At 35.8% G+C, this 21,925-nt stretch overlaps 1 protein-coding gene across 1 annotated transcript in view; it reads right to left on the bottom strand.

The window, feature by feature from the left end:
* CCDC150 (coiled-coil domain containing 150) overlaps window positions 1-21,925 on the bottom strand; it is a 90,616-nt gene that overhangs the window by 50,868 nt on the left and 17,823 nt on the right. Inside the window, 8 exon segments of the mRNA XM_060015401.1 lie at window positions 11,576-11,644; window positions 12,201-12,378; window positions 12,629-12,753; window positions 14,776-14,883; window positions 17,010-17,104; window positions 18,598-18,639; window positions 21,415-21,511; window positions 21,513-21,545. Of these exon segments, the coding sequence (XP_059871384.1) occupies window positions 11,576-11,644; window positions 12,201-12,378; window positions 12,629-12,753; window positions 14,776-14,883; window positions 17,010-17,104; window positions 18,598-18,639; window positions 21,415-21,511; window positions 21,513-21,545 (747 nt within the window).

Here is a 21,925-nt window from a genome sequence, read left to right on the forward strand (position 1 = left end):
AAATTCCAGCTCCTCTTTTTTTGCAGAAATGGGAAATCTGATCCTGAAATTCATATAGAAATGCAAGGATCCAGAATAGCCAGAACAATCTCAAAAAAAACTAAAGTTGGAGGACTCACACATCTCAGTTTTAAAACTTATTACAAAGCTACAGTAATCAAGACCATGTGGTACTGGCATATGTACGGTCATATATACCAATGCAATGGAATTGAGAGTCCAGAAATAAGCCCATGCATCTATGGTTAACTAGATTTTGACAAGGGAGCCAAGATCATTCAATAGAAAGAACAGTCTTCCAACAAATCGTCCTGGGATAACTGGATATCCACAGGCAAAATAATGAAGTTAAACCTCTACCTCATACCATATATAAAATTTAACACAAAATGGATCAAAGATCAAAATGTAGTCTGTAAAACTATAAAATTTTTAGAATAAAAAATGGGTGCAGGATGACAGTTGCAAGATGGGGGAGTAGAAGGACATGAGCTCACTCCTTCATACAAAAACACCAAAATCACAACTAACTGCTGAACAACCATAGACAATAAAACACTAGAACCTACCTAAAGAGATACCCTACATCCAAAGACAAAGAGGAAGCCACAACAAGATGGTAGGAGGGGCACAACTGCAATAAAATCAAATCCCATACCCACTGGGTGGGTGACCCACAAACTAGAAAGTAATTATACCTGAAAAGTTCTCCCACAGGACTGAAAGTCCAGAGCCCCATGTCAGCCTTCCCAGCGTGGGGGCCTGGTAAGAGGAGGAGGAGCCCCCAGAGAATCTGGTTTTGAAGGCCAGCGGGGTTTGATCGCAGGAATTCCACAGGACTGGGGAAACAGAAGCTCCACTCTTGGAGGGCACAGACAAGGTCTCATGTGCACCAGGACCCAGGGAAAAAAAGCAGTGACCTCATAAGAGACTGGGCCAGACCTACCTGCTAGTATTGGAGGGTCTCCTGGAGAGGCAGGGGAGGAGATGTGGCTCACTGCAGGTACAAAGACACTGGCAGCAGTAGTTGTGGGGAGTAATCATTAGCATGAGCACTCCTGGAGGGAGGCTGCCATTTCCTCCCAATGACCTAGCCCCACCCAACAGTCTGTAGGCTCCAGTGCTGGGACGCCTCAGGCCAAACAACGAACAGGGCGGGAATACAGTCCCACCCATCAGCAGACAGGCTGCTTAAAGTCTTCCTGAGCATGGCCCTGCCCAGAGGGACAAGAACCAGCTCTACCCACCAGTGGGCAGGAAGCCTGCATAAGCCTCTTAGACAGCCTCATCCACCAGAGGGCAGACAGCAGAAGCAAGAAGAACTACAATCCTGCAGCTTGTGGAATGGAAACCGCAATCACAGAAAGTTAGACAAAATGAGACGGCAAAGGAATACGTCCCAGATGAAAGAACAAGATAAAACACCAGAAGAACAACTAAGTGAAGTGGAGATAGGCCATCTACCGGAAAAAGAATTCAGAGTAATGATATCGAAGATGTTCCAAGATCTCAGGAAAAGAATGGAGGCACAGACTGAGAAGATACAAGAAATGTTTAAAAAAGACATCGAAGAACTAAAGACCAAACAGAGATGTACAATACAATAACTGAAACGAAAAATACACTAGAAGGAATCAATAGCAGAATAACTGAGGCAGAAGAATGGATAAATGAGCTGGAAGACAGAATGGTGGAAATCACTGCCATGGAGCAGAATAAAGAAAAAAGAATGAAAAGAAATGAAGACAGTCTAAGAGACTTCTGGGACAACATTAAATGCACCAACATTCACATTATAGGCCTCCCAGAATGAAAACAGAGAGAGAAAGGACCTTTGAAAATATTTGAAGAGATAACAGCTGAAAACTTCCCTAACATGGAAAAGGAAACAGTAACCCAAGTCCAGGAAGCAAAGAGACTCCCAGGTAGGATGAACCCAAGGAGGAATATGCCAGGACACACAGTAATCAAACTGACAAAAATTAAAGACAAAGAAAAGATATTAAAAGCAACAAGGGAAAAGCAACAAATAACATACAAAGGAATTCCCGTAAGGTTATCAAGTGATTTCTCAGCAGAAACTCTGCAGGCCAGAGGCAGTGGCAAGATATATTTAAAGTGATGAAAGGAAAGAACCTAAAACCAGGAATACTCTACCCAGCAAGGCTCTCATTCAGATTTGAAGGAGAAATCAAAAGCTTTATAGACAAGCAAAAGCCAAGAGAATTCAGCACCACCAGACCAGCTTTGCAACAAACGCTAAAGGAACTTCTCTAGGTGGAAAAGAAAAGGCCACAACTAGAAACAAGAAAATTATGAATGGAAAGCTCACCAGTAAAGGCAAACATACAGTTAATGTAGGAAATCATCTGCACACAAATATAATATCAAAACCAGTAACTGTGAGAAGAGGAGAGCACAAATGCAGGATATTGGAATTGCATTTGAAATTAAAAGACTAGTAACTTAAAGCAATCTTCTTTATATATAGGCTGCTATATCAAAAGCTCATGGGAACCATAAGCCGAAAATCTGCAATAGATACACACAAAAAAGAAAAAGGAATCGAAACACAACATTAAAGTTAGTCATCAAATCACAAAATAAGAAAACAAAAGAGGAAGGAAAGAAGAAAGATCTACAAAAACAAATCCAGGGAATTCCCTGGTGGCCCAGTGGTTAGGACTTGGCACTTTCACTGCCATGTCCCAAGTTCAATCCCTGGTCAGGTTACTAAGATTTCACAAAACAAGGGGTGCAGCCAAAAACACCCACAAAAAAACCAAAATCCAAAACAATTATGAAAATGGCAAGAGGAACACACATATTGATAATTACCTTAAATGTAAATGGAATAAATGCTCCAACCAAAAGACACGGAATGGCTGAATGGATACAAAAACAAGATCTGTATATATGTTGTCTATAAGAGACCCACCTCAGATCTAGGGACACAAACAGACTGAAAGTGAGAGGATGGAAAAAGATATTCCATGCAAATAGAAATCAAAAGAAAGCTGGGGTAGCCATAATCATATCAGACAAAATAGACTTTAAAATAAAGACTGTTACAAGAGATAAAGAAGGACACTACATAATGATCAAGAGATCGATCTAAGAAGAAGCTATAACAATTGAAAACATATATGTACCCAATATAGGAGCACTCCAATATATAAGGCAAATACTAACAGCCATAAAAAGAGAAATTGACAGTAATACAATAATAGTGGGGGACTTTAACACCCCACTTTCCTCCAAGAACAGATCATCCAGACAGAAAATCAATAAGGAAACAAAAGCCTTAAATGACACATTAGACCAGATGGACTTAACTGATATTTATAGAGCATTTCATTCAAAAGCAGCAGAGTACACATTTTTCTGAAGTGCACATGGAACATTCTCCAGGACTGATCACAAAGCGAGTCTTGGTAACTTTAAGGAAACTGAAATCATATCAAGCATTTTTTCCAACCACAATGCTATGAGATTAGAAATCAACTACAAGAAAAAACTGTAAAAAACACAAACATGTGGAGGCTAAACAATATGTTACTAAACAACCGATGGATCACTGAAGAAATCAAAGAGGAAATAAAACAATACTAACAGACAAATGAAAACCAAACCACAATGATCCAAAATCTGCAAAAGCAGTTCTAACAGGGAAGTTTCTAGCAATAAAATCTTACCTTAGGAAACAAGAAAAATCACATATAAACAACCTAACCTTACACCTAAAGCAACTAGAGAAAGAACAAACAAAACCCAAAGTTAGTAGAAGGAAAAAAATTATAAAGATCAGAGAGGAAAGAAATGAAATAGAGACAAAGAAAACAACACAAAAGATCAATGAAACTAAAAGCTGGTTCTTTGAGAAGATAAACAAAATTGATAAACCTTTAGCCAGACTCATCGAGAAAAAGAGGGAGAGGGCTCAAATCAGTAAAATTAGATACAAAAAAGGAGAAGTTACAACAATCACCATAGAAATACAAAGGATCATAAGAGACTGCTACAAGCAACTATATGCCAATAAAATAGAAAACCTAGAAAAAATGGACAAGTTCTTAGAAAAATATAATCTCCCAAGACTGAACCAGAAAGACATAGAAAATATGAACAGGCCAACCACAAGCACTGAAATTAAAACTGTGCTTTATAAACTCCCAACAAACAGAAGTCCAGGACCAGATGGCTTCACAGGCGACTTCTTTCAAACGTTTAGAGAAGTGTTAACACTTATCCTTCTGAAACTATTCCAAAACACTGCAGAGGAGGGAACACTCCCAAACTCATTCTATGAGGCCACCATCACCCTGATACCAAAACCAGACAAAGATACCACAAAAAAGGAAAATTACAGGCCAATATCATTGATGAACACAGATGCAAAAATCCTCAACAAAATACTAGCAAACCAAATCCAACAATACATTAAAAGGATCATACACTACGATCAAGTGGAATTTATCCCAGGAATGCAAGGATTTTTCAGTATCTACAAATTAATCAGTGTGATACACCACATCAACAAATTGAAGAATAAAAACCATATGATCCTCTCAATAGATGCAGAAAAAGCTTTTGACAAAATTCAACACCCATTTATGATAAAAACTCTACAGAAAGTGGGCATAGAGAGAACCTACCTCAACATAATAAAGGCTGTATATGACAAACCTACAGCTAACGTCATACTCAACTGTGAATAGCTGAAAGCACCTCCCCTAAGATCAGGAACAAGACAAGGATGTCCACTCTCACCACTTTCATTCAACACAGTTTTGGAAGTCCTAGTCATGGCAATCAGAGAAGAAAAAGAAATAAAGGAACCCAAACTGGAAAAGAAGTAGTAAAACTGTCACTGTTTGCAGGTGACATGATACTATACATAGAAAATCCTAAAGATGCTACCAGAAAACTACTAGAGCTCATCAATGAATTCAGTCAAGTTTCAGGATACAAAATTAATACACAGAAATCTGTTGCATTTCTATACACTAACAATGAGAGATCAGAAGGAGAAATTAAGGAAACAATCCCAATTACCATCGTATTAAAAGAATAAAACACCTAGGAATAAACTTACCTAAGGAAGCAAAAGACCATTATTCTGAAAACTGTAAGATGCTGATGAAAGAAATCAAAGATGACACAGATGGAAAGATATACCATGTTCTTGGATTGGAAGAATCAACATTGTCAAAATGACTATACTACCCAAGACAATCTACAGATTCGATGAAATCCCTACCAAATTACCAATGGCATTTTTCACAGAACTAGAACAAAAAATCTTAAAATCTGTATGGAGACACAAAAGACCCTGAATAGCCAAAGAACTCTTGAGAAAGAAAAATGAAGCTGGAGGAATCAGGCTCCCTGATTTCAGACCATACTACAAAGCTAGATAATCAAAACAGTATCATACTGGCACAAAAACGGAAATATAATTCAATGGAACAGGATAGAAAGCCCAGAAATAAACCACACACCTATCATCAATTAATCTGCAATAAAGGAGGCAAGACTATACAATGGAGGAAACACAGCCTCTTCAATAAGTGGCACTGGGAAAACTGTATAGCTACATGTAAAAGAATGAAATCAGAACACTCCCTAACACCATACAGAAAAATAAACTCAAAAAGGATTAAAGACCTAAATGTAATACTGGACACTATAAAACTCTTAGAGGAAAACATAGGAAAAACACTCTTTGACATAAACCACAGCAAGATCTTTTTTGACCCACCTCCTAGAGTACTGAAAATAAAAACAAAAATAAACAAATGGGACCAAATTAAACTCAAAAGCTTTTGAACAGCAAAAGAAACCATAAACAAAATGAAGACAACCCACAGAATGGGAGAAAATATTTGTAAACAATGCAACCGACAAGGGATTAGTCTTCAAAACATACAAACAGCTCATGTGGCTCAATACCAAAAAAACGACCCAATCAAAAAATGGGCAGAAGACCTAAATAGACATTTCTCCAAAGAAGACATACAGATCGCCAAGAGGTACACGAAAAGATGCTCAACACTGTTAATTATTAGAGAAATGCAACTCAAAACTACAATGAAATATCTCCTCACATCAGTCAGAATGGCCATTATCAAAAAGTCTACAAACAATAAATGCTGAAGAGGGTGTGGAGAAAAGGGAACCCTCCTACACTGCTGGTGGAAATGTAAATTGGTGCAGCCACTGTGGAGAACAATATGGAGGTTCCTTAAAAAACTAAAATTAGAACTACTATATGATCTAGCAATCCCACTCGTGGGCACATATCCGGAAAAAAACATGGTTTGACAGGATACATGCACCCCAATGTTCATTGCAGCGCTGTCTACAAGAGCCAAGACATGGAAGCAACCTAAATGTCCATCGACAGAGGAGTGGATAAAGAAGATGTGGTACATAAATATAATGGAATATTATTCAGCCATTGAAAAGAATGAAATAATGCCATTTTCAGCAACATGGATGGACCTGGAGATTATTATACTAAGTGAAGTAAGTCAGACAGAGAAAGACAAATATCATGATATCGCTTATATGTGGAATGTAAAAAAAAAAAAAAAGATGCAAATGAACTTATTTACAAAACAGAAACAGACTTAGAGAATGATCTTACAGTTATGGGGGGAAGGGTGGGGGAGGGGATGGATTGGGAGTTTGGGACTGACATGTACACACTGTTATATTTAAAATAGATAACCAACAAGGACCTACGGTATAGCACAGGAAACTGCTCAATATTCTGTAATAACCTAAATGGAAAAAGAATTTGAAAAAGAATAGGTACATGTATAACTCAATCACTTTGCTGTACACCTGAAACTAACACAACATTGTTAATCAACTATACTCCAATATAAAAACAAAACAAAACAAAAAGGTGTAAGTCTTTGTGACCTTGGATTAGGCAACAGTTTCTCAGATGTGACACTTAAAGCATAGGCAACCAAAGAATAAATTGATAAACTGGACTTTATAAAAATCAAAAACTTTAAAAAGAACCCACAGAATGGGAGAAAAATATCTGCAAGTCACATATCTGATAAGGGTCTACCATCCAAAATATATAAAGAACTCTTACAACTCAACAATTAAAAGACATTAAATAACCCACTTTAAAAATTGGTAAAGGATCTGAGTAGACAGCTCTCCAAAGAAGATATACAAATGGCCAATAAACACATAATAAGATGCTAAACATTATTAGCCATTAAGGAAATGCAAATCAAAACCAAAATGAGGTACCACTTTCACACTTACTAGGATGGCTATTATCAAAAAACAAAAAATAGGGCCTTCCCTGATGATGCAGTGGTTAAGAATCTGCCTGCTGATGCAGGGGACATGGGTTCGAGCCCTGGTCCAGGAAGATCTCACATGCCACGGAGCAACTGGGCCTGTGCGCCACAACTACTGAGCCTGCGCTCTAGATCCCACGTGCCACAACTACTAAAGCCTGCAAGCCTAGAGCCCGCACTCCACAACAAGGGAGGCCACTGCAATGAGAAGCCCGCGCACCACAAGGAAGAGTAGCCCCCGCACGATGCAACTAGAGAGAGCCCACGTGCAGCAACAAAGACCCAACACAGCCAAAAATAAAATAAATTAAATAAATAAATAAATAACGTGTTGGTGAGGATGTGGAGAAACTGGAGCCCTTGTACACTGCTGGTGGGAAGAAAAAGTGGTTCAGCACCGTGGAAAACAGTCTGGCGGTTCTTCAGAAAGTTAAACATAAAATTACCATATGACCCTGCAATTCCACTCATAGCTATATATCTCAAAGATATGAAAACAGGTACTTACAAATACACATACAAGTGTTTATAGCAGCACTAATCACAACAGCCAAAAGGGAGAAACAATGCAAACATCCATCAACAGATAAACAGATAAAGAAATTGTGGTATGTGTGTGTGTACATATATATACGTGTGTGTGTGCGTGTATACACACACACATACGTATATTGGCTTGGCCAAAAAATTCGTTTGGGTTTTCTATAAGATCTTACCAAAAACCCAAACGAACTTTTTAGCCAACTCAACACACACACACACACAAAATGAATATTACTCAACCATAAAAAGGAATGAAGTACTGATACAAAAACATGGATGACCCTCAAAAACATTATGCTAAGAAGCCACATACAAAAGATCACATATTGTATGATTATCTTCATATGAAATATCCATAATAGGTAAATCCACAGAGACAGAACGCAGAGTGGCTGTCAGGGGCTGGGGGAAGGAGGGAATAAGGAGTGATTGCTTAATGGGTATGGGGTTTCCTTTTCGGGTATTGAAATGTTTTGGAACTAGACAGAGGTGGTGGTTGCAAAATATTGTGAATATTGTACTAAATGCCACTGAACTGTTCACTTTTAAATGGTTGATTTTATAGTGTGTGAATTTCACCTCAGTTAAAAAAAAGAACCGCAATGAGATACTTCACACCTACTAGGATGGGTGTAATTTTTTTTAAGTTTTTTTAAACAAGTTTAGGTGAGGACGTAGATAATGGAATGCTCATACGTTGCTAGTGGGATTGTAAAATGGTGCAACTACCTTACTTGTAAAACAGTTTGGCAGTTTCTCAAAATGATAAACAGAGTTATCACATGACCCAGTAGTTTTGTTCCTGGAGAACTGAAAACATATGCTCACAAAAAGAATTGTACACAAATGTTCATAGCATTATTCTTAATAGCCAAAAAATGGAAACGGCTTAAATGTCTATCAACTGATGAATGGATAAATGAAGTGTGTTATATTCATGCAATATTATTCAGCCATAAAAGAAATGAAGTACTTATATACACTACAATATGGACAAACTTTGAAATCATCATGCTAGGAAGCCAGACCCAAAAGGCCACATACTGTTTGATTCTATTTACATGACGTGTCCAGAACTGACAAATCCATTGAGGTAGAAAGTAGAACAGTAGTTGCCAGAGGTGGGCAGGGGTAAATAGGGAGTGACTCCTAATGGGTACTAGGTTTCTTTTTAGGATGATAAAAAAGGTTCTAGAATAAGATAGTAGTGGTATTTGTGCAAACTTGTGAATATACTAAGAAATCACTAACTTGTATATTTGAAGAAGGTGAATTTATGGTATATTAATTATATCTCAATAATAAAAGGTACTGAAACAATCAGATGATCCACCTAAAAATAAATGAACCTTGGACTACATCTTGCATGATATACAAAAATTAACTTGAAGTGGATCATACACCTAATATTGAACAAAAAAGTTCTAGAGAACAAAGGAGAAAATCTATGTAAACTTAGATTAGGCAAAAATTTCTTAGCTACAACACAAAAAGTATCATCCATAAAATTTGAAAAATTGATAAACTGGACTTAATCAAAATATAAAACTTCTGCTCTTTAAAAGAGCATGAAAAGGCATAATATAGAAGAAAAGTAGGTAAAGCACATATAAAATTTGTTTATATACAAATAGTAATAACTATTACATGAGAAATAATATGACACTATTTTTAAAGCTCTGAAAAATAAATTATAAGAAAACAAACAACTGAATTAAAAATGGTTAAAAGATTTGAAGAGACACTTTAAGTTGCTGATGGCAAATAAGCAGATGAAAAGGTACTCAATATTACTAGTCACTGGAGAAAAGCAAAGTACACCACAATGACATACCCCTACACACCAATCAGAATGGCTGAAACTAAAAGAACTGACAATGCCAAGTGCTCGTGAGAGTGCAGAGAAACTGGAACTCATATATTCCTGGTAGGAATGCAAGATGGCACACATCCTTTGGAAGACAGTTGAACATATATTTACTGTAGGATCTAGAAGTCCAATTCCTGATATGTATCCAAGAGAAATAAAAATACATGTTCACATATGAATATTTATACAGGTTTTTTCATAACTGCCAACATCTGGAAACAACCCAAATGTTCTTCAATTGGCAAATGGGTAAAGAAACTGTGATATAACAGAACATAAACTACTGATACATACAGTAACATGCATGAATCTCAAATCTCAAATGTTTTATACTAAATAAAAGAAGCCAGACTTATAATGTTACATATTGTATGATACCATTTATATGATATTCTGGAAAAGATATAACTACAGGGATAGAAAAACAGATCAGTGGTTGCCAGGGGATGGGGATGGAGGAAGAGGCTGACTACTAAAAGGCACAAGGGAACTTTCCGGGGTGATAGAAATGTTCTATATTTCGATTGTTGTGGTGGTGGTTACATGATTGTGTTTGTCAAAGCTCACAGAACTGTACAGTAAAAAAAGGGTGAATTTCACTCTAATTTATAACTCAATAAGCCTGACTTTAAGAAAACATAGCTTTACAATGAGTACACATGTAAAAAATATCAAGTTAGGCCAAAAAACGGAACTCTGTAGAAGCACTGTCATTTGGCTTAATAGAACCTCTCTAACGAGCAAGTATCTTTCAGCCCCATGTACACTTAGTCTACATTAAAACAAATGAAATCAGACAAGCAAAATAATAATACCATGTTTTAATCACAAATAGCATTTGCCTTAGCCATGAAATATTCACTAGCATTTTAAAGCTAAAAGTATTAATGAACTTAATAGTATCCACCAAATTCCCAAATTTTAAAAAACATATTTGAGGCCACATTGACACCAGCAAAGTCCTTCCACAGGAAGTCAGCTTTATTTAAAAGATTTTTTGGGTGGACTGTTTTCAAATCACTAGATATGAGTGACTAAACCACAGAAGGTACCTGCCAGCTTAGTGAACTGTCTTTGAGCTCCAGCTCAGAATTTAGCTTTTCTTCTCTCCCCAGTTCTTAAACTAAAAGTTCACATATATGGTACTAAGAATGCTATTTAGTTGAGTCAAGAAACAGTCAAGGCTTGATGACTAGATCCGACACCTGTTGCTGGGTTTATTGAATGGGGATGGGCTGATAGTCCTTGATGCTCCAGATATATTCTCTAGATGATAGTGATACATAATCTTTACCCTCTTCAAATTTTGAAATGCAAAGAGCAATGTCTTAAAGATTTTTTTTGTTTGAATAAGGATTGTATTTGTTTCTCTGGCCATTCTACCTTCATAGAACCCAGAAAGGGGTATCTCACAAATAAAGTGGCAAGTGCTAACAAGTTAGGAAGCTTAGTTTTTTTTAAAAAAAAACAAAAAACAAACAAAGAAAAACACCAGCATCGTCAGCAATCATCCCTTTGCAGCCCACAGGCCCATTAGCTCACTCTCAGGGGACTCCCTGGCTAAGCTACTCGGTGAACACTAGGGTCCGAGGCAGTGATGACTCACTGGCAAACACGAGATGCTCAACAAGCAAACATTCCCCAGACGCAGCCTTATGCTGAAGTGACTGGAGTGCTCCAAGTGCATCCAGCTTCGTGGCTTCTCTATTTCCCCCATGTTTTGGTATTCAACAAAATAACCCATCTTCTCATTAAGATAAGCTGATACAGGAGGCAGCAATACAGAAGGAATTAAATATAATGACATAACAACAAATAAAATGTGGAATACCTTGCTTTTAGCTAATTCCTTTTCCAAGTTGCATTTTTCTTCTGCTATTTCTTTCTCGGTTTTATTAACCTGCCCAAGAGAAGGGAAAAAAAGAAATGGGTCATTTTAAAAACAGCTGACAGGCTCTACTATAGCAGATACACCCTGCATGTCAATTAATACCTACCCTGCAGAGATAGCACATCCACTCAGAAAAGGGGCCACTCGGGGAGTCTCTGAGGCAGAGCAGACTTCACAAATAGTCCTGAAATTAGAGAGACACGTCTACATGTCAGACTCTGCTGGTTCTTTCCTAACTAGGAAGACAGGGCTGTTTCCCCTTACATTGTTTCCGCTACACTGTCCCACTCCTACTGGGAAAATCGAGTTTTAAATCTGACTCCTTAACTAACATGAGGATGTGTGAATGGTTAGTTAACATTCACTCATGCTATATAAGGGTAACTATTTGGCACAGTGCGCTCACATGCTAAAAGACACAGATTAGCCACCCAAAGATCTCTTTCATGGGCAACTCAGACAAACTGCATCTAGGTTGTATTTCTTGTCTTTTGCACTTACAATAAAATTTTAAAACAAGATTACCACCACAACCAGGAGGTAACATAAATCTGCCTCTACCTACCTCTCTCTGAAGTCCTTCTTTCTCCTCTAGCAGAGAGGTCTTCTCTTGTATTGATGCTTCCAGTTCACTTCGCAATCTTGCAATAGTTGATTCTAGCAGCTCTTTTTGTACAGCTGCCCTCTTCTCAGCATCCTGTGCTTTCTGGATACACTGGTTATGCTCAAGGATTAAATGGTCCCTGCAGGAAGAGAACAAGGAGATATGAAAGCTGAACGAGAGTTCTTCTTTAACAGAAAGACTAAATGTTCTTACAGAACATATCTCCTGCCTGAGAGCAGTTACCGAAATGTTCTAACAAAACTAGTTGCTTTAGGGCAGTCTTTATTTTTGTGACTGGCCCAGCAAATGCAGAATTAAACATTTTCATTAAAGATAAGAAATACAAATGCAAAAACAAAAGATGCAAAAGTTGCCCACAGTTTACTTACAGATGCATTTGGAGTTGTGTTTTCTCATTCTGAACAGTCTGTAGCTCATTTGTGATACTGGCATGGGCTGCATCCAGCAGTAAGTTTTGTTCTTGAAATGTCTGTGTCATCATTTTCTGTTCTTCCTGAGTGTTAGAAGCAATATTAAAAGTTGAGATGCCAGAAGTCATTTGATAGGGTATCACTCTAAACAACTGATCAAAGATACTGATACTTACAAAAGACAAATTTAATTTATATAAATAAAACTCCTTTTTAAAAGAATTTATCTTAATGTCCAGCTTGCTCTTTGTACCTACCCTAACCTGACCACAATTCTATCATTTTATAGCTCTTCTAGCCAATAATCAAGATGCATTATTTATCCAGCTTGCTGCAAAATTTATAAAACTCCTAACATGAACAAATTTTTAGATACCATGTATAAAATAGACAACGGATAGGAACATACTGTATAGCACAGGGAACTCTACCTAATGCACTGTGGTAACCTAAATGGGAGGGAAGTCCAAGAGGGAGGGGATATCTGTATGTGTATGGCTGATTCATTTTGTTGTGCAGTGGAGGCTGACACAACATTGTAAAGAAAGCATACTCCAAAAAAGATTTTTTAAAAACTATATTAAGTATATTTTGGTACTTCAAAATTTCAACATGATACTATATTTTAAAAAGTAAAACAATATCAACGTATATAAAGTGAAATGATCGCTCCACCTCTATCTCCCCCACATCTCTTCCAAATAATTCCATTCTCCAGGGAAAATCATGTTTCATAGTTTAGTGTAAATTCTTTTGACAGTATCTGAAATTGCACTCAGATACTGCTACAGCAAAAGTCTATAACTGTTTTGCACAATTTTCTCTGGCTTACTATTTTCAATTATCAAAACAGCATTTTTATGCACACCTCCTCTACCTACAATTTATAAAGCTTTTGTAAATATAGTACATATTAATAATTATATTTGTAAACATATTTTAAAACACTTCTTTTTGAACAATATTTGATTGCAAGGTAAACCTTCACACCTTCATACTTGGTAAAATGGGATCTCACTTGTGTCACATTCCAAAGTATTAAAATGTTTGTGAAAGTGTTACATACATAAGTCACATTATTCAGTCTACTAAATTGTAAGTTCCATGAAAGTAGGGACTTGTCTTGTTCACTGCCATAATTCTATCTAGATCTAGCAACATACTTGCATGAGATAAACACTAAATGCTTGCTGAATAAAAAATACTTATTGAGTACCTGTTATGTGCAAAACACGCTTAGCCCTATGGGTAATAACAAAGATATGTAAGACAATGTCCTAGGAATGTAGTACAGGAAATGAGCCAGGCACATAAACTACTACTATAGGATGCAGAACAAGAGAAGCAACATAACATAAATGATTAAAAACAGAGTCTGGAGTCAAATCTAGATTTAAATGTGGCTCCACCCTATACTAGCTGGGTGATTTTGGGCAAGTTGATTAACTTCTCTAAATCTTATTATCTGTAAAACAAGGATGACAAATATCCCTTTACGTAACTGCTAGGATTAAAGAAGGTAATATATGTAAAATCCTTAGCACAATGCTTGGTATGTAGTAAGTATGCTCAAAAAAAAAAAAAAGAGAGAGAGCCTTATTATTACAGGCTGTTTAGTGTCCTAGAAGTAGAAATTAAAAGACAAAACTGATTCTTTCTGATTGGTGTGATCACGCTTCTGGGTGAAAGTGAGTCTCAAAGAATGAACACAATCTCAAACAGTTGAAAATGAAGTAAAGACCATTCTCAGCAGAGGGAATGGCATAAGCAAAATGGGAAAGCACAGGTCTTTGGGGAAAAGGTAAATACTTTAGGGTCAGTCATAAGTATTCTCCATGATTCTATCAATACTGGGACAGGTAATTACTTTTCCTAAAGTAATGATATTTGAGAAGAAACCATTAAGAAAGCATTGAGTGTAAGGCCAAATGACCCCTCTGATGAAAACAGAAAACAATTAAAAAATAAAATAATTCAAAAAATCCTTGAAACTAATTGCTAAAATATTTTATGTATCCAGTTGGCTATTTGTATTTCCTAATCTCTTAGCCAAGGAGGCTTCCTGATGACTCTACCAGAAATTAACTAGTGTTAAAAATGAATACCTGCAGAATGGCTTGGTGGTCAGCAATGATTCTGGTATTTTCCATTCTAACAGTCTGAAGCATTCTGTTCAGCTCTGAACACTTTCTAGTCAGTTGGTCATTCAAAACCTAAGACAACATATACAGCAAATCACAGATCTCTCCAATAAATAAGTCTTTTTACTTACGTATCATCATTTTTAACAATGGCATAGTATTTCACCATACATGTGAACCTAATTTATTTAACCTAATCCCAATTGATATTTCACTAGATTATAAAATACTTTCAAATATTTGCAGTCATCATCCTAAACAACTGTAAATTAAAAGGGGAAATTTGTTGATACAGTGGAACAACTGAAGCATTTGGCAGTTTACCAGTCTTCCATTCTTCATAATTTTGAATGCTGGTCAATTACAGCAAGACATCTACAGAATGGAATTTACAATGTAGATGCATGGCCAATGTTTCATTCTCAAAACTGGATGATGAGCTTTCAGAATTGTTTAGCTGATAACAAAATATCTAAGCTCCTTCATCACCAATTACAGTATTCAAAAAAGCAAAATACAGATCACTGTGCCATTTCACAAGATTAACCTTCCAAAATAAAACAAAAATCTTTTCTGTAACACATCTATCATACATGTAGTTAGTTTATAATTCTCTTGCCCTTTTGGTATTTTGAAATTTGTATTCCTGTGGAAAATATTTATCTTAATTCTCAGTTATTTTTGCAAAGTATATTTGGTAAGGATCTTATGTTTTAATGTATAAACTCTTTAAGGATGGGGCAAATAACTCTGAAGGGTTAATAGAAAAAACACTCAAAAAAACAGTAACAAGAAAGGAGAGATAAAGATTATCTGGACAGCATCATAAGTGGGACAGCATCATAAGACAGAAATACATTCATGGGCATTTTAAAGTTATAACCAGATGCACAAACTACTTATCAAGCAATACTTGGAGGTAAGACAGAGGAGAACTCTTGCTCCTTGAAAAGAAATAGCTAATTTTCTTTACAGCTAGATTGCTGGGCTCAAATTCCAACTGTGTCACTTACTAGCTATATATATATATTTTTTTTTAAATTTATTTTTGGCTGTGTTGGGTCTTCTTTGTTGCATGCTGGTTTTCTCTAGTTGCAGTGAGCAGGGGCTACTCTTCATTGCAGTGCGTGGGCCTCTCATTGCGGTGGCTTCTCTTGTTGCAGAGCACGGGCTCTAGGCTCAAGGGCTTCAGTAGTTGTGGCTTGCAGGCTCTAGAGAGCAGGCTCGGTAGCTGTGGCACACGGGCTTAGCTGCTCTGCAGCATGTGGGATCCTCTCGGACCAGGGCTTGAACCCTGTTCCTTGCATTGGCAGGCGGATTCTTAACCACTGTGCCACCAGGGAAGCCCTAGCTATATTATTAAACCTCTCTGTATATCAACTTTCTTATCTTTAAAATGGGAATAATAATAGTTCTAAAGAAGTGCTATTGAGAGGATTACAATTTGTTAGTAACATAAAGTGCTTAGAATTGTGCCATGACTGTAGTATGGATTCAGTGAATGTTAACTATCATTTATAGTAAGAGTAGTAGTAACTGTTATTATTTTATGAAAGATCACATTTTGTATTTTCTTTATCATAAAGAGAGCATAACAACACTATGATCCTAACATTGAAATAATCAAATTGTACTAACAAAAAATTCTTTTAAACGATCGATACTATTTCTTTGGGCCCTATGAGAAATAACTCAGTTGCTTGCATATGTGGTGACTCCTCTCCATGTACATGCATATACAGAAAACATCAGCTGAATTTGGGAACCACTATCCCACATAAAATGATTACACATAACTCCAAAATCAGCAAGTATTTATTAGGTTCCTACTGTGCTTTGCCATAGAAGATACAAAGAAAGTATAAGATAGCCCTTGGCATTGAACTGCTTAGAGTTTCATAGGGGGAAATAAAAGGCATATATTTAGTGAGTAAATTAGAAAGCAAACAACGCAAAGTTTAAACTAGTGCATGTTTTAGCAGTATATCTCAAATACCTACGTATCATAGGAATTTAGAGGGTGAAATGGGAAATGTAGTTAATTTGATGATGTTTCACAAATGAAGTAAACCTTATGGAAATAAAAATTTTGGATGATGGCAATGGTATGAATTCATGCAACCAGAATTAATCTTGGTTCTTGGTTCTTTAACTGAACAAAATTAACATCTAAACACTAGAGAAATGGGAAGATTTACCTGTGCTTTTTCTGATGCTTCATGAAGGGATATTATTTCAGACCTCAAATATGCATTTTCTTCATGTTCCTTGTTGAAAGACATATGTATATTCTACAGGAAAAAAAATAAAAAAGAATTTCTCTTTTTCTACATGTAAAAGCTATTAACATGTATCTCTATCAAAATACCTGTTCTGTATTGTGGCTAATACCAGTTCAAGTTCTAATATACATAGATAAGTGTCTTATAAAGGATTTTTTAAAATCTTGATATATGCATCTCCCAAACTTCTCTTAACTTATAAATTATTTATCAAAACTATTTATTAAAAATATTCTCATACTGGGACTCCAATTAGAAAGAATTTGCCTAAAAACAAACCTTGATATTTACCTAGTATCCTTATGTCAAAAAAATTCTACTCTCTAAGATGAAATATTTTTAGTTTATGTTACATACACATTTCTTCCTATTAGCAGCATGAGCTTATTATTTCAAAGAAACACATGCAAGGATCTTTTAAAATTATAAGTAGGGGAAGAGATTTTCATCAAAGAATACCTGAGGGTGGAGCAGAAGAAAGCACCTTTGTTCTGTGAAAAAAAATGTTCTCTTTGAGATGAGGGAAAGGCGATAGGGATGTGAGTTGTGGGCTGGGTTTTACCTAATAGGTACTTAGTCAAATGGGGAAGAACAAAGTCTAAGTCCTCTCCCTTCAGAGAGAGAACCACTTTTCTAGCTTTCCAGAAGAAGCATCTCAAGAAAAGTTAGCATCATATAACATCTACACCATGAGATTGATTTAGAAATGTCTTGATATAAAAGTAGTAACATTTATTCTATTTTTTATTTTTTATTGTGGTAAAATACACATAACAAAATTTATCATTTTAACCATTTTTAAGTCTTTTTAATGAAATGTCTTTTTTATTGAAGTATAGTTGATTTACAATATTGCGTTAGCTTCAGGTGTACAGCACAGCGATTCAGTTATATATAATAATAATATTAATATTATATACAAATATAATTATATTATTATATAATTACATATAATAATATGTATTCTTTTTCAGATTCTTTTCCCCTGTAGGGGAAAGGGGCGGGGAAGGATAAATTAGGAGGTTGGGATTAACATATACACACTACTATATATAAAACAGATAACCAGCAAGGGCCTACTGTATAGCACTATACTCATTTTAACTATTTCTAAGAGTAAGTTCACTTAAAACTATTTAAGTGTTAAGTGTTAAATTCAGTGGTAGTAAGTACCTACATTCATGTTGTTGATAAGCCATCACCAAAAATAGTTACTATTTCTTACATTTCATAAAAAAAGCTTCACAACAATTCATTTGCAATAGGTATAAAATGCAAATAAGTCTCATTAGTTTTGCCAATTCACCTTTTTTCAAACTATAATAATCTGCATGAAATACTTCCTAATACCCAGTTGACAACAGTTCTGTATATACACTCATTTACACTGAAACTTTTTTTAATAAAGATTTTAGGAGAATCAGAAGGACTGTAAACCAACACGAGTGAGGAAATACTATTTAGTGAAGAGATGAAAGAAAACCTCTGTACTCAAAATCTCCCTTATTTTCTTCAACCAACTTGGAAATGAGGTCATCTCTAGAAACTAAAAACAAAAAAAGTCCACATAACTATGATGATAACTTACAACTACATTGAAATCACATGGTATTTTCCCTGAGAAACTTTGATTTAAAAAAAATTTGTTTTAGTCTGTATTTTGCAGAAATAAGGAGAACGCAAGTATTTCTATCATATTTTTATAGACTGGAAACTAAATCCTGAAATTATCAAGAAACTAGTCCACAGTCACGTACAATGGTAAATGAGGTCACATTTTACTCAATGCACAGATGATGACGAGTCTGAGGGATTTCAAGACAGAGAGGCACACAGTCAAAAAGATCAAAAGGCCTTTTGTTAGATTACTCTGACCAAGGCTCAATAAAGACAGGGAGATCAGTTTAGTAGCTGTTGCAGTAACCCAAGTGTAAAACAATGAGAGCTGGCTCTGAGGTAATGATGCAGAAGGAAAAGACTTGTGAAAAGCAAGCAGGGAGAACTGTCAGGACTTGGTGACTGACCGGTGGGGTAAAGGCAGTAGAAGAGTCAAGGAAAATATCTAGTGTACAGACCTGGACAGTGGGGGTGGTTGGTGGATTCTAACAGGGAATTCAGGGCAAGGAGCAGGTTTGGAGGATATAATAAGTAAAAATGACTGCAACACTTAAGCTTTCATCATGTGTTTTGAGGTATCTGCAAAGCATCTAAATATAGATGATTAGTTGGCAGTAAAATACCATCTGGAGCTCAGGAGGATGATTTGGTGTGGGAAAAAAAAAGATTTGAAACCACTCAGAGTACGTATATACAGTGAAAATAAAACCAAAGGCAGAAATAGGAGAACAGTTTGGCACTGTATACTAGTAGCCAAGAGATATAAACTTTTCTGAGGTTAATGTTTGGCTTCATAAAAAATTCATAAAGATCTATTAGTTTTGTTTCACTTAAAAATTGTAAAGCCAGAAAATTATAAAACACATAAAAACCCATTTTATTTATGATATACTCAGAAAAACTGTACTTCTTGAAAATGAGTCCAAGACTCGTTTTAAATAAATTCTAATTTAACATATATGAAGGATCAAAAAGATAAACTACATGATCTATTTTGAAAATTCCACTAATCAAAGAAAGACTAAAAGGGGAATGTTTATCCTACTTCGGAGAACAATTTAATCACTTTAATTAATGTGTGTGTAATACACACACATATACACACATATATATATAATGTTTATTGCTAATAAATAAAATAAACAATTATTAATAAATAAGTACACTTTAAAATTCATTGAAGCAAATAGCTAAAGGCATTCCTTTGATTAATCTAGTTAGAATAACTAGTTGTACCTTAAAGTAATAAAATTGCATGCATGTAAAGCATCTATTATTCAATATGAAGCATATAGCTGGTATTCAGACAGGCTTCCTTTTTAAATGTTAATTTGAATTACTGTTATTCTAATCTCAATGTTTTTAATGGTCTTCCATATATTCTTACAAAATTCCAAAATAAAGCATTAATCCATTAAGAAAGTCATATTTTAAAAAATCACTTAATCAGAAGGACAACTAATATAATAGAAAGAGCTGTGTTTTAGTCCCAGCTATTCTGTTTACTGTGGGTCCTTCACTATAGATCTTTTTATCCTTTTGTAGAATGGCGTATATTTTCTTATCTTTCTCACAAGTTTGCTGTAAGGCTCAAATGGGATAATGTGGTAGTACAATAAAATGTAACGTATTTTTGTAGGCATGCCATCACAGGAAGGCAGAAAATTATTTAGGGGCATTATCAGTGGGAACTTCACAGAATAATTCATTACTCAACAACTATATGGAAAAAGAATACTTTCTGCTAAAAGCAATAAGTAAAAGCATTGAATGGATTACCCTTTTTTTTTTCTTTAATTTTCATTTCCCTTTTGGTATTCCCTGTCCTCATTACAGCCACAGAGCAGGGAAGCCACAGTGGCAAGAACATTGGGTTTGGAGTTAGAAGATCTAGGTTGAGCCTCACCTCACCATTTATTCATTTTGTAACTTTAGGAATTACAGATCGTTTTGTGTATTACATGAGATAATGTACGTGAAAGCCCTGTGTAAATCATGAAGTGTTATTCATGCGTAAAGCACTGCACTGGAACTCTGTGTGATCTCTATAGTGAGATCTACCTGAAAACTGCTGTTACAATTATATATTAACAAACAGTAGTCTGATAAGGGCTGTTGGGCTGGAAGAAGCATGTCTCTGAGCGACCTGGGATCAAGTCTAGACACTTCCATTTCCTAGCTCTGTCACCTTTTAGGACTCTTTTTTTTAAAAACAGATGGTTTTTTCCTCCTCAAACGAGTAGTTAATCTAACCTCTCTTTATGGTACCTTACAACTAGCCATTTCTACAAATACAAGTTGACCACAATAGGTTGATAACCTGAAGAATGGAGAGTTTGACATGATAAATCATTAGAATCAGTAGGAGAGCAAGGATTAATGACCTCATTTCCTTATTAGCATTCTATTATCCAATATTCAATCTAGATTTATAGAAGCCAAATGTTCCCAAGTCCACAGTTAAATAAACCTGAAAAAAATCCACATAAGTTTACAATTAAGATGGTCAAATTCTATTTTATTACCAACATTCTCTGTCTTTCTCAGTGCCACAGATAAAAAGGAAATCAGCAACTTTTTACATTCAGGTCTGTGGGAAATACCAGTAACACTGGCCACTTCGAGAATTTGGAATCTTAAAGAGTTTTCACATGAAATCTCAAAAAACTAACAAAAGTGTAATTTCTAGCATCTGTTTTCATACCTAGATCAGACTTGAGCTGTGAGGTAGCAGTCTCCAACTCCCCTTTCTGTTGTCGCTCCTGTGCCAGTAGTTCTTGGTTGGTCTGAATAGAAATGCGTTAGGGCAATGCAGTTTTGCTGCAAAATTTGCACCTGAAATCGTATAAGAAAAACTCCTTTTCTGTAAGGTAAAGATTTCTACTAAGCTAACTTATAGCACAGGCGTAAGGCAGATTTTTCTGATCTTAATGTTCCTGGAGGAAGAAGCGGTGTTTATGTGTTACAGTTAAAGATCTCAACAGAGTGCAGTGTCTTACAGCAGTGCTGTCCAGAAGAACTTTCCGTGCACTCTTCAACAGTGTCTTACAGCAGTGTCTTACAGCAGTGCTGTCCAGGAGAACTTTCTGTGCACTCTTCAATAGCACTCAAAATGTGGCCAGAGTGAGTGAGGAATTGAATCTTTAATTTTGTTTAATTTTAACAAATAAAATTAATTTTTATTTAAATAGCCACATGTGGCTAGTGCCTACTAT

The sequence above is a fragment of the Delphinus delphis genome, chromosome 7 (genome assembly GCF_949987515.2).
Source record: "Delphinus delphis chromosome 7, mDelDel1.2, whole genome shotgun sequence".
Taxonomy (NCBI): Eukaryota; Metazoa; Chordata; class Mammalia; order Artiodactyla; family Delphinidae; genus Delphinus; species Delphinus delphis.